We start from the raw sequence: 14202 nt of genomic DNA, 5'->3' as shown, positions 1-14202 counted from the left end.
GAGAAGGTACAGGACTATTTCTAGGCAAAAATAAAAAAAAAGCAAAAAATAAAGATCAAACTTCAAGTTCAGCTATTCATCATCATCTTTAAAATATATATAAATATTGTTCAAATGGTCAGAACTTCAAAACCGTTCTCTTTTTTTTTTTTTTCAAGTAATAGAAAAGTTGCTTAAAAACAATAGTTATTGCCTTTATATCTTTCATTTATGTCACTCTACTAGATAGCATCCTGCAGAAAATGAAATCGCACCTCCTTGTAAAATCTTTGCTCTCTGCGGTTCCCCTACCGACCCTTCCTGGCGCTCGGAGAGATGCTCTCCCGGCCGGGGAGATGGGACCCAGAACAGTTTTTTTTCCCCCTTTTGTTTTCTCTCTCTCGCGCCCTCAGGTTTCTCACTCGCTCGCTCCGTCACATACAGATTCACTGCGAGGGTAAAACACCTACCAGACACCTACTCAATATAAAAATGTAAACAATAGCATAGTAAGACAAAATGCTTCCAAACCCAAGATAAATTAAGGATGCACAACACCCGGCGGGCGGGAGGGCAGGTGGGACCGTGCTGCTGTGGATGAGGATATCTTCAGAAGAGGTAAAGAGGGTTTGCTTCTAAAGCATTAAGCGTATATTTCTTTAGCCTTTAATTAATACATCACAGGAGCAGATTTGTTTCCATCTACTGTATCTGACGCCTCTTTAGCTAGGATAATAAAGTAAAAAATAGCGATAACCAGAGGCAGCCCGGGGGATGGCGGAGCTGCGGGACACGGCTGTGCCCGTTTATCCCAAATAGAGGTTTGGGAGGTTAGTACAAAATGAAAATGACTTTCACCACCACCACCACACTTCTCAGCTCGTACTTTCAATGAGATATCTAAGCCCCAGCTGAAAGGCAGCCGGTGGGTGCGTTCCCATTTACTCACATTAACTTCCGTAATCACCGCTTTAGCTCCAAATAGGACCCTTCAGTTGAACATTGAAAGAAATAAACCAAAAAACACTTTGTTCCTTCAGACACAGAAGTTTATTCTCACCCCCACCACCCCCCTCCAAAAAGTTAGAGGTTGTGTGCCCCACCCCCCTCCCCCCCAAAAAAATCAAGTAATTTTTGGCTGCTTCGGTCATTACTGACTCTCAGAAGCAGGGAGTTTTTGGTTTACCTTTTTACTCCAATAATCCTACCGGGTGACATACAGACACGCACCAACTCCTCTGGCTTTGTAGGGAATGTATAAAGCCGTGACTGTCGGCGGCCACGCACAGGGACTCTGGAAATTAAGGATTTGCATAAGATGCAGTCTCGCTCACCGCTCCTCCCGGGGCTGGCATCTCCACTTCAGCGTTTTTCCACCCCCTTCCAGCTACTTTGTTCTTCACTTCAACATATATCCCTTAACAGATTCATGGTAGACATGATAGAGGCTTTGACCAACACAAGCACTGACATATTTATATTAAAAAATAGTGCAAAATTTCAACATTTATATAAATAACTCTAAACCCCTGCTTTTGATTTTTTTTTGTTTTTTTCATATTTTTTTTACAATGTAATACACGCTTTTTGAGTTGGCACTCAAAAAATTGCCATTTTTCTTCTAGTTCAGAAAACAACTTTTTTTTTTGAATAGGCCTCTTCTAATACAAAAATACTCCTGCTCCTTACACATACACTTTCTCTTATTTTTAATATATATTTATATATTTATATTGCAGATCTTTAAACAAAATGTTTTTGTGCAAATATTTTGTCTTTAAAGATAAGTGAAATAATCAAACAAAAAAAAAAGCATTCACACACAGCTCAACTAGAAACAAACAAAAAAAATGGACTACAGTTGATTTTTTTTTTTTTTCTTTTTGAACGTCTAGACACAGCTCAATAAAGAAATGTTTTTGCAAGCTTGGTAGGCTTGTGCATTCAGACCAGACATAACAAGTAAATATTTATACATGGAGAGATGGGGAAGGGCTTTTTTTTTTCTTTTCCTTTGCTCATCTTCCTCAACTCTCTCTCTCTCCCCCCTTTTTCTTTTAATGAGAAGTGCAGAGTGTTTCTTTACTTTCTTGGTTTTTTCTTTTTTTTTTTTTCCCCTTTCTTTTCTTTTCTTTTTTTTTTTTCTTTTTTTTTTTAAAAGGGGTGCCCTTTTTGTTTCTCTTTCTCTTTGTTCCATGCGGTTGTGCTCTCAAGGCCATTGATTTGTGAATGATGGAGTCTGCTGCCCTCCAAGATGGAGGGCATCCCGTTGTTGTTCTGCTGGTGCTGGTAAAACGCCGAGCCGGGGTAGTGCCCTATCACCTCGCTGTACGTCGGCGGCGGTCCCTCCATCCTCCCGTTGCTCCCGTAGCAGGTCGCGCTGATGCCAGAGTTACTGCTGGGGGGGCAGGGCCCCCCGTACACGGAGCTGTCTATCAAGTCACTGTCGAAGATGGTTCTGTTGGGGGGGGCCCGGACCGACTCTCTGTTGAGCTCCATCTGCTGCTCGGGGTCTCGCAGCTGCAGCGTGCAGGGTCCCTGGTACGGGGGCGGCTCCTCGCCGTCCGACAGCGAGATGGTGGGCGGCAGGTCGATCTCGTGCTGCATGTAGGGGTAGGTTGGCTGGAATCTGTTAAAGCGGTCCCTCTGCAGAAAGGATGGCACTGCCAGGCGGTCGCTGGGTCTCGGGGTATAGATTTGCTGCTGAAAGGGAGAAAGAGAGAGAAAGAGGGCGAGAAGGATGAGACGCTGCAGCGCCGGACAGCGGGAAAGGCGGCGGCACCCACGCCCGCATCGCCCTCACCTCTGTGATTCCATTCCCCGACACGGTGCTTTCCGAAGGCCACAGGCTTCCCTCCTGCATTGGAAAGGAGAAGAGAGCGCAGTGAGTCTCCCTGCCAGCAGCGGTTAAAGCTCCTTCTGCAAACAGCTCGTGCCGGGTTTCGTCCCGCAGCGGAGCCCAGGTAAGAGGCTGCCGTCGGCGCGTCCCTGCCGCGCCGCAGCGACGCGCAGCACGCGCCCTCCCGTAAGCGGGCTCTAGCAGGGCTATGGGCTGTTACATACACCCCGGGTATCATATGGGTGTATGCCAAGGGCGTCAGCAATTACCAACCGAAAACACTTCTGATTAAAATTTCCCTCCATTTTCACCTCCATTTATATTCAATAGATCACTTGCAGAATGAATGATGAGAACGACACCGGCAAACAACGCTCTCCCATTTGCAGACTTCCCCCCTCCCACCCACACCCACCCAGCATCTTTCTCTCCCTGGTTCAAACATGCCAGAGGAGTATTTTTCAATTTGTGATCCATGAGCCGTGGGTGATTCACAAGACATCAGAAAATGCTCCATAAAATAATGACAAGACTTTTTTTAAAAAACAAAACAAAACAAAAAAAAAAACCAAAAAAGAAAAACCTCACACCCACATTCTGATGCACACAATCAAGGAAATCATGGGAAAATAGAGATAATAAGTGAATAACCAAATGTTAAGCCTAAATTTGATTTGGCAAAAAAAAAAAAAAAAAATAGAAATCTGTGGCAACAGGGTGGCTCTAGAGTATTCTTCCCCAAAAGGTAAGTGGTCCTTGGCTTAAACAGAGTGGAGAACTGTGGTCTAGAGGCTTCCCTACACTGCAAGCATCACCCTGATCCTGCAATCCGAACCCAGGCGCCAACAACCTCAGGCAGGATAAAGCCACAAGCCAATCTCCCCCAAACCATGAGATTAGTTTACAGTTCATGATCAAAACAAACAAACAAAGGTTCTTCCCATTTGCTGGTGATGCTCTGAGCGTACACAGTTCACCCTAGACACTTTTGCCTTAAGAACTAAAATATTTAAATATTACTAACGTTCACATATAGCAACATCCCTCCGGCAGGCAGGGCTGGAGGAAAACAAGCCAGAAGGCTCGTAATTATAACCTGGAACAGCTGGCACTTCGCAGTTCCTTGCAGGTGAATCTCCAGTTCTGGCACTAGCAAGTCAGGCACAGGCAGAAGTATTTACCACCAGCAGAAAAAAAAAAAAAAAAAAAAATGGAAAGGGCATTTCTTTTTCCCCTTTTTCCCCTTAAGGTATCCCATCCAAAGGCCATTCTCGGGCGCAGCCTACGCAGCAGGGCTCTCCAGATGAGCAAACCACAAGCTTTCCTACGATGAAAATACCTGTTTCTATAATAACTGCAGTGGTGGTCCAGGCAGCCTGGTGCCCCGGCGAAAGCCTGTAAAAAGCTGCCACGGTACCACAGCACCACAGGCACCTTTGCTGATAACGTCGGAAGGGAGTTTGCCTGTCTGATGCTCCCTGGACTTTGCCCAGCTGTGAAGCACATCTGGCCTCACAGCAGGCTGCAGCGCGCAAGGGAAAGCGTTGCTGCATACCTTTGCAGCTATCCCAGCAAGCGGCTGAGCAGCATCTGCGCTCCCCGCGGAAGCGCCTCGCGAGCAGGCAGGCGGGGGTGCCCCCGCGGGCAGAGCCAGCCCCAAACCCCGCGGCAGCAGCCTCGGCACCCGGGCACCCCGCAACACGCATCCAGTGGCCCGAAACGCAGCACCAGCCCCGCGTTAAGATCTCCCAAGAAGCCACCCGTTACATCCCCCTCCCTCCCCGTCCCTTTTTCTTCTTAATTTTCCCCAACTTTGGAATATATTTTCTCTTGTGGCATCAGATATGGAGAGAATCCCATCAGGTTCCTGTTTTTGAAGCTCAGCTCTGCACATAAACCTCAAGGCAGTCCTGTTGCCAGTGCAAGGAGAACAGTGATTTATATGGAAATGAGACGGACCAGATTCTTCCCACTTCTCGGTGGTTTTTTAGGGAGCATCTCCTTGGAGCAGAGGTTAAGTGCCGCACCACCGGCGCCCTCCTGGGCTACAGCTGAGGAACGCGCTGGTTGAGCTGTGTGCCGCGCAGCCCTTCCCGAGCAGTGCAACGCCACGTTTCATACAGACCTTGAGACTTCAACGCGCAACTGTTTCCACAGGCATCAACTGTTTAGTCTGGTCCATTTTACATGTACTTCTTGCCTGCAGGGGTAGTCTACAGTCAAATTCCCCCAGCAGCCCAAAGACCTGAGAGGAACTGCATCTGCCACAGATCAAATCCTCGCCTCTAACCCCCGCTCGGCCACGGCACCGACACCAAAGCGCTGCCACACACGCTGCCAGCCCTTCACCTCACCCTGAGGTATGCCGAAGCAGCGGGCAGGAGCGGGAAGCGCTCCGAAAATTGTGTTTACTTTGCCATGCCCCCATGGCAGACTTCCTGAGCAGCGAGTACCCCGCTGCCTTCTGCTAGATGTTTTATATTTAACTTGGCAGTGGGCAGCGCCATGGCAATATCCCATCTGCTTCCCCCTTCCCGGGAGTGATGTCAGCCGGCTCCCGCGAGGGCGGCTGCAGCCCAGTGCTTCCCGGCGTGCGGAGCATCGCTGCGCTCAGCTGGGGCTTCCCGCTGCGGCAGGCGATGGGGAGGGCACGTACGCACCCTGACGTGAGCTGCTCCACCCAAAACACACCCTGCCCCTAAGCACCCAACTCACCCAAAGCCTGCGCCCAGCATCCCACCCAGGCGTTCAGAAGAAAAGCTCTGGCTCACACGTAACTCATCTGTTTGTACAGATGAGGTCCAGGAACGACGCTCCGGGCAACATGCAGATGCAAGAGCAGCAAAACAGTAGGAACACCATTAAAATGAGATCCGCAGAGAGATAAGAAGCAGACAGGAGACCCATTTTCCGTAGGAGCTGGATCTCTGCAGCTGCTATAACCACTTCTCCTGGGACTCCAGGGCTTGACCCAGACATGCTTACATACCCACAGCTGACCGACCACAAGCCTCACACACTACCATGAAGCCCATCTGGGTAATGGCTCATCTCTCCTAAAAACTCAATAGTGGGATTAAAATTGCTGGAAATCAGCAGTCAGAGGAGGGGAAAGCCTCAGAGGTAGAAAACATACATACTTTTAGCCTTCGTGCTTTGGACATGGGATGGCTACGCAGCCTCACCGAGCCAAGCGAAACTGTATTGCCCATGAGGGAGCATCACTGCTGTAAATCCTTGTCCTTGGGGCTCTCCTCACTCACCTCTGATTTTTGGAATATTTAGGACTTGAATTCATCTCAACAATGGCTGAGACTAGAAAGCTACGGTTTTCTGAAACGAAAGCTGAGATTCTGCTGTCTGATGAGCGATACGACTGTAAAAGCCTCCACAAGTATTCCAGGACTCACTGCAAAACCTAAAATTACTTTTAATTTTCTTTTTAGAGATCAATCTTCGACTTTTATAGAACTGCTTGTTTTAGCAATGCCAGAGAATTTTCTCTGTAAAGCTGCATGATGCAGATTAAGTCTCTGAGCCTTCAGGAGGACTTATAATTTCTATTTTGGGGGCCAAAGGTATGCTTGGAAATGGCATTTAAACCACTTTTTCTTGGGGGAGTGGGATATCACTGTTCCAATGGTGCAGGGACAGTGCCATTCTTATTGCAAAAAAAGGTTTCAGTAGTATTTCTTAAATATTCTTAGTTCTGGAAAAACAAAGGTACTTGTTATAAGGTCACAGAGTTTCAAGTACAGAGAGAACAGTGCTGGAGAAACACATGACAATACAAGAATTCCTTGATAGCAAGAACCGCATTAAGAAAAACTTTTCGGGAAATTAATTTCTCCTCAGTTGTTGTAGCTCAAAAATTACAACAACAAAAGACCACTCCGGCAGACCTAGGAGCATCCTGACCATGGGATAAATTACTTTAGTATTTCAAAAGATGAAAAGCACGTACGCAGCTCCAGTGCCCGTCTGCAGTCACGACAGCAAAATGAAGTTTGGGATTTAAAAAGCCCAACACCAATTCAGCACAAGTTTAATGGATTACATAAACCGGTACCCAGTTCAGCGCAGCCTCTGCCTGCCAGCCTTCAGCACTCCTTTAGACTGGAGCTGTTTTCTACAAAAAGACATGCTGTACTGAATCCAAACGGAGCTACCTTTAATGTCCTCACTGTGATTGATCCCACCGTAACGAGCTTCCCGCTCAGCACACGAGGGGCTTCTCTGTCCCATCAGGAGGGCGCTCGGGCCACAGGGAAGCTGGGCTGCCGCTCCATCAGCGCTGCGCTCGCAGCACAGACAGGAGCAGGGAGAAGGGGAAGGATTATAGGGGTGGCGGGGGGGAAATCCCAAAATGGTACATTTGCATTTCTCTCCTCAGCTCTGAGAAAGGTTTGAAGACTCTGCATCCTCGTTGAGGTCTAGCAGAGGTAAGCCTTTGCTGAAAAGCTGTTTAATCACTGGTGTGTCTGAAGGCTGAATAAATAAATGGAGTTGTTTTGGTGTGCGGACTGGGCCAAAAAAAAAGCGCTGGAAATTTTGGCCTGGTGAAATTTAAAAAAAATTTAAAAACAAAAAAAAGAAGAAAAAGGGGGAAAAGGCATTATTTTTAGACCAGTCAACAATTTTTGATTCAACCTGGAATTTCTGTTGAATCTCCATGCAATTTTTCTCTTCTCTTTCCATGTTAGCCTTCCTTGCTCTTTTTAAAGAAAATAAAAACCAGGCCACTTAAGAAAACAGAAATTGGTGTATTAAAATGAAAAAGGCTTGCTTGATGTGATATTTGCTTTGAAAATGTAAATGAAACATTTTGGTATTGTTCAAGTAAAACATTCTGGACACAATACAACAGTAAAAAAATCTGAAAAGGAGAAAACAATCTTTCTGCTATTTTTAATAATTCATGTGCTCGGATGCCCACATTCTGCTACTGTTGGAAGTGGGTGCATGGGATTGTAGAAGAGACGTACGATTTGTGTAACTCAGGAGGAGCCGGGATGCGTGCGGGGAGCTTAGCTCTGATCCCCAAGGCAGGCAGGTGCTTGAGCGCTCACCACCCTCGCACCGGCTGGTTTAACGTGGGATCGCGCACTCCTGGCACTTCGATCTCGTTGCACAGCGCCGATGAACGGCCACATGCCGAGCTCACCGCCGTGCCCTCCAGAGGCAGGCTCAACAGCCCACAAAGCAAAGGCGGTTTAACTGAGCTTAGGGTTTGCGCAGCTCTCCTTCCCAAGGGGTGCCTTCCTCACTTTGGCACAGAGTGTCTGATAAGGGACGTTCGTCTGCTGCGAGTAACGTGTGACAAAAAGAACAGCTACGGAGCAGAGGGACAGCTTGCGCCCCGGGCGTCTGCTGGCTGGACAGCCTTCAACAGTGCTGTACTGAAGACTTATTTATTACAAGATGCTACATATCGCGCTCTCTCTCAAAAAAGAAAAAAAAGATAAAAGAAAAAATAGAAGGGAAAAAAGAAAAAAGAAAGCAATTCTAGTATTTGATCTTTTTTCTGCAGCAAGCATGGATTTGATATAAGAGAGCATGGCCCCACTCAGACCACCGCAAGGCAGCACCAGTGTGTTCAGCCTGCCCTGGAAGCCTGCAGAGGAGAGGGTGCGAAGCACTGACCTTGAGGAAGCCCTAGCATTTAAAGAGCTTTAAGATCCTTCAGGCTGAACGCTATTAAAAAAAAAAAAAAAGGTATCAGCACAAGATATCCCTGCACTGAAGACAGAGCCCTGTAGGCAGCGGTGAATAGTACATGCTCACCCTCCAAGAAAATGTGATGTCTTTTCTCTATAGGTTTTTTAAGTCTCTCTGAGCTGCTGCATTTGAGGAAACTGCGTAAACCAACATCTGCCCCGAGGCTGGAGAGGCTCCCCCTCGAGTCCCCGTCAGAGGTACAATTAACACGTTTCTCCTCAGGCTTTTATGAGGCAGGAAGCCCAGGTTACAGAAGGAACCTCTCAAGCATCCCCTTGGAAAGATTTCTGCTTGTCTGGCTGACAAATGTTTTCTGACCCCTCCACCACAGTAATGGCAGCACCACTGGTGAAAACTGAAGAAAGTCTTTCAGGATCTCCTATTCTCCTCAAGGCAGGCAATAAGTTTTTATACAGGCATTTGAGACTCTCCAACTGGAGCTGCCAAAGGACTCAATATATTGTTTGGGGCTGTTAAATGCAAGGCATATGCACCCCAACCGGCTGAGGGTACGTGATGGTTTCAGGAACAGGACACGCCAAGAACAGCCTTGTGCAGTTACTTTACTGATGTAAAATCCGAATTGCAAAGCTCAGGGCAAAGGCAGAGGCTACAGCTGCCCATATGATACAACACAGGGCACCCTAAAGAGCCAGAGGCATCCCTAAAAGGCCCCCCCCCCCAGTAACTTAGAGACAGAAGATGTTGCCAAGATCCAACCTGGAGGGTGTCTCTTCATGCAGTACCAAGCAGCACATGGGCAAACATGACCCAAACAAATGCTTTTGGCTCTAATGTTTCCCCAGCGTCACATCATTTGGCAAACGGCGCAGGATGACGTGGGTTGGAAGAGCAGGGTGTGACTTACTGATGAGAGGTTCTCGTCTCTCCGCCTCCCCTGGCTGTGCCGGCTGATGAAGGATCGCGCAGAGAGTTTGTAGTGGTTCAGCAGGCACGTGATCACCACCACCATCACCATCATCACCACCACGATTATGATTATCTGTACAAACTCCAACTCCGCTGCAAGAGAGACAGACAGACTTTAAGCCACCAGAAAAAGCAGCATGTAATTGAGCACAAGAAGAACTAATGTGACCAAGACGCCAGTGACACTGCTGCATCCTTCCCCCATAAAGCTCTCACGCTTGCCTATGTGGGCTCTGCACGCTTTCAGCCCAGCTACTTACTTAATAAAGACCTCATTAATTCACTTTTTCAGCGCCACGGAAGAGTCTCTAGGAAGGATCTTTAAGACTATCTACAAAGCAGAGTGTTTCCAAGCTACAATGCAGACAGGACTTCCCAAAGCCCTCCCAGCTGCAGTGTGCTGGAGGCCCCCGCTGCCGGGTACAAAACCAGCAGCATCTCAGTGCCAAGCGTGCCTCCCTCGGGCACGGAGCCATGAACCAGCATAATTCACCCTAATGGAAGAATTTAGCTAAATGCAAGCTAAATTTCTGCAATTCTCTTCCCATCATCACCACTCCTTCCTCCAGGGAGGACCGAACTGAAGTCCTCCTCAGCACACCCTGGCACCAGGCACACGTCCCCTCTCTCATGGGGGGTTGGACAGCGGCATGGGGAGCCCGCAGCACGGCACAGCAGGCACCAGCGCTGGCAGCCCCCTCTCCCCGACGCTGGCCCATCCGCCACAGGGCACAGGCGGGGAGACCTCCTGCTTTTCGGTGAGACGCCAGATGGGCACGATGCGGCTGCCCATGGGGGCCATGTCCCGGAGCTCCAGACATCCCCCAGCTCGGGGCTCGGCCAGCTGACAGTGCCAGCTTGAGAGGCTTGAACTGGCACAAAGGAAAACTGCCAAAAATCCTCCAAACAAACAAGAACAAGCAAACAACAGACTATCTGGTTAACTCCAGAGACACTTGGCAGGAGGCAGTAAGAAGCCGCTCCCAAAATTTCCTAAGGAAATAATTCCTCACACCTCTCTGAGGCTAAGGAAAATTGAGCACTGGAGACAAATGTAGCAGTGGGGTCATTATTTCCATGCATTTGGTACCCAGAGCTGACGCCATCCCCAAACCGCTCAGTCGCTGCCCCCAAGCACCCTCGTGCCAGCAGCGCCCAGGGCTCACCGTGCCCAGGACCAGGCAGCAACTCCAGTGCTCATCATAAAGGAGGGCCAGACCAGCAAAATTCAATAGTTCTGGGGATTTAAACTTTGTTTGCTTCTCAGTAGGGACAGCTATCCAATCCAGTTTTGGAAAACTGTGCCCTAAGCTACCATGGATGCTGCCATCTGTATTTTATCTACAGACACACACACGTGTATATATATATATCTGTAGATACATGGGAAGACCCATCATGCCTCGAAGGGCAGCATCACACCGCTCATACCAGCTGGGGTGGCTTTTGCTGAGTCAGGCAAATTTTTTTTTTTTTTTTTTTTTAATGGAAAGTTTTCTCCTGGCAGGTGGCATTTAAGTGCCAGTAAAAGCAAATAAATGTCAAGAAAACAGTCCAGGTGGTGAGCGCTGCCAGTTACCTTGGAGCTCATTCTGCTAAACAGCAGCTATTTCTGCCATTGCCCAAAATGCTTAACCAGCTCTGCCCACCACCTTCAAAAAGCTGAATTATGCCTTGAAAGCAAGAGCGTTATCTGTCACAAAGTTAGACGTACGAGTGACTTGGAGTCCATACACTTACAGCACCCCTAAAAAGCAGCTGCCTCTACACCAGAAGATTGCACATGGGGTGGGAAGAGAGGGATAAAAAGCCAAACATTGCAAAGGAGTCTTGCCTTAAAAATGCCTTTTAGCTAAAGGCATCTTCTTAAAACAGGAGCTCTGGGTCTTTCTCAGCAACCCCGGCAAGGTGCCCAAACGCCACTGTGAGGGGAAGAGCCTGGAAAAAACCATGTTCCCAACACTTTACGATCCAGCCCCAAAGCAGCGGCACCGCGCGCCTGTGGAAGTGACAGGCGACCGGACCCGAGAGCTGCCACGGCTGCCCTGTGCTGGAGGACTGGGCTGCAACAGGAGCTCGTTTCTTCTAAACACAAACCAGATTAACCAGACACACAAACACACCAAAACTTAAAGGGCAGGGAAGAGAGGATGATGCAAAACCATTAAAAAAAAGGCACAACATCTTGCCCATGTCATCCCTCCTATGTAGGGGAGTGTCCCTGCATAGCCCAAAGGCATGTCCTCGTGCCAGCTGCACCCAGAGGCACAGAGAGCATCCCATCCCCGCTGACCGGCAGCACCCCAGCCAGGCACGGGAGGTCCCACAGCTCCCCGGGTGCTCTCCAGGCCACCCACAGGGAGCCAGAGCCCCTCTGCCTCACCGACCCGTGGGCAGCAGAGCCCACAGGCTGGAGAGCAGCCACCCAGCTCGGGTGCAGAGCCTGTTTTTTGTGGAATTCATTACAGAGAAGAAAAACCAAAACAAAAACAAAAACAAAACAACCAAGGTTTTTAGGAAGATGAGTCAACTTAGCCTCAAAATGCAGCATGTGCTTTGGCCATGGTAAGAAAACACAAGAAAAAAAAAAAAAGTATAAATGAGGCCAGTGATGGAAAACTTCCTTTTCTGTTAAAAGAGGTTGTATTTCTGAAGAAAAACAAGACCAAGGTAGTTGTAAAGGAAAGTTCCTTTCCTAGGACGAGAGGTTCCTGAAATGAACCAAGCCTTGCTAAATTGGTCACAGTGCTCTGGGGACACAGGTGAAGTTTTGGCCATCAGGAAGCACTGCCCTAATTCCTTCCTAGGAAGGAACACACACGAGATGTGTCATTTACAGACAACCTAAGCCAAGCTTCCTGCACACACATACAGACATATAACGAGCAGAGCCTGAAGCGGAAGAAAGGGTGGGAATTCCGTCAGGATCTGGGACAACACACCGGCATCTCATCCATCTCCATCCAGCCCCGAATGCTGTTTGTTCTGGCTCTGGGACTCCTGTAATTGGGGTATTACAACACAGCTGCCAAGAGGTGCGATAGTAAGGCACGGCGTGATTACCAGAACAAAGGGGATGCTGCCTTCCGGCAGGGATGCTCCTGCTGCCCCATCTCTCCCTCCCGCGTTCTCCTGGCGCTGGTCATCTGGGCGGGCTGGACCCCCGCAGGGACCACAGGGCGAGGCCAGCAAGGGCAGGCAGTGCTCAGCCACGCATCGTGCCTTGCTCTTCAAACTCGACAGTGGGTTATTTCAATCTGGAATCTGGTCTAACATTACAGCAATCACGCTGGCGTTATCAAGAGAAGAGCAATTTTAATACCTCGCTTTGTGGGAGGAGGGAGAACAATTAAGCTGCAAATTAACATTCTGTAAACGGGTTTGGTGAAATGCGTCTGAGCGATAAAACCTGATCAGCTCCCCCCGCTCGGATTTTGGCCTTTTCATGCCAATGGCCCTGCTCTTCTCCAGTCTTCTCTGTTGGCATGGGGAAGCAAACAGCTCAGTCACTGCAGCGGAGCACATCTACCCCTGTCCTGTACCACAGACAAGCACTTGAATGTTTAGGTATCATATACGAGAGACATATCTGCCCCCACGCCTTCTTTGGCGGTGGCGCTGAAATTAAATTTCTTCCCAATGCTGTCTGTGTACAAGGAGGCCAAACCCAGCAGAAAGCTCTGCTCTCCGCACCAGCAGGAGCTCAGGGAAGAGCAGAGGGCACACAGTGCCCTGAGTTTTGCTCTACCCCAAGCCCAGCCTGCAAGGAGCAGCACAGCCTCGCAGTGCCAAGGAGCAAACACATCAGGTACGTCGAGATGAGCGTTAATCCCAAGAATGCTCATGTTGCCCAATCTGGCCTTTGGAAAAAAAATAAAATAGAAATCAAACCAAACCAAAAAAAGTCCCACACACTCGATTTGCGCTTTTCAAGTTTCAAGAGACTCATACCCACTCGAGGCGCCAAAGTTTCTGCCAACTCTCCCTCTGTTTTAACTTGCCTTCATGGGCTTCATTTGCAGAAGGGAGAAAAAACCCAACACACTGGAACGCTGAATATACTCGGTAAGATTTTATCCAAGCAGCTCAGTCAAACTAATGAAGAAAGATCATTAAAAACCCAAATTTTGAGTTAATACGTTATTATACAAGTGCAATTCAGCTGCTATGCTAATAAAAAGCCTTTGGGGAATGAAAAACAAGCCAAACTGCAAAGCACATAATTTATAATTCTACTGGTATTCTTAAAAACACACACACAACAAAACAAGAAAAAAAATACTCAACACATTTTGTATTTGGCTTCCTAATCATTGTCACTTTTCAATTAGAAGAGACCTCATTCCATTTCTCTCTGTAATTTTCCCCAAGGGAAGTGTTATAAATGCACTAGGCTTTACAAGATGGGTATACTCAGCCTCCAAATGCAAAGTAAGGTCACACTAATTTAATTTTGCATAATTTTTATTCCAGAATACGTTTCAAACTAACAGGTTCAGACATCACATTTAAGTGACACAACCTGCTTTTCTGTATTTTCTGTCTAGACACTGCAGCTTTGGGAGTCGGTCAGCACGCGTGCAACTGTTTTGCAACTAAGCATTTTTCTCCCAGATTCTCACAATCCTGAAACTGGATATTCGTGATCAAGTAAAATCACTTGCCACGTCCCATTCTTCGAGTTCATTACTCGCTTGCCACTTTAAACCATATGTGGCCTTAAATACGGGTTTCAC

The 14202-nt window shown here is 48.0% G+C and overlaps 1 protein-coding gene across 3 annotated transcripts in view; it reads right to left on the bottom strand.

Moving 5' to 3' along the window:
* Positions 1-2133: 2133 nt before the first annotated feature.
* PMEPA1 (prostate transmembrane protein, androgen induced 1) overlaps positions 2134-14202 on the bottom strand; it is a 47465-nt gene continuing 35396 nt past the window's right edge. For all 3 annotated transcript variants that reach the window (XM_075721252.1, XM_075721250.1, XM_075721251.1), the window contains 3 exons: positions 9405-9559; positions 2783-2836; positions 2134-2682 (listed from right to left, as the gene is read on the bottom strand). In XM_075721252.1, coding sequence (XP_075577367.1) covers positions 2134-2682; positions 2783-2836; positions 9405-9559 — 758 coding nt within the window. The remainder of the gene's footprint in view (positions 2683-2782; positions 2837-9404; positions 9560-14202) is intronic.

The sequence above is a fragment of the Pelecanus crispus genome, chromosome 14 (assembly GCF_030463565.1).
Source record: "Pelecanus crispus isolate bPelCri1 chromosome 14, bPelCri1.pri, whole genome shotgun sequence".
Taxonomy (NCBI): domain Eukaryota; kingdom Metazoa; phylum Chordata; class Aves; order Pelecaniformes; family Pelecanidae; genus Pelecanus; species Pelecanus crispus.
The sequence above is the reverse complement of the archived record's forward strand: the minus strand, read 5'-3'. Positions and strand labels throughout refer to the sequence as shown.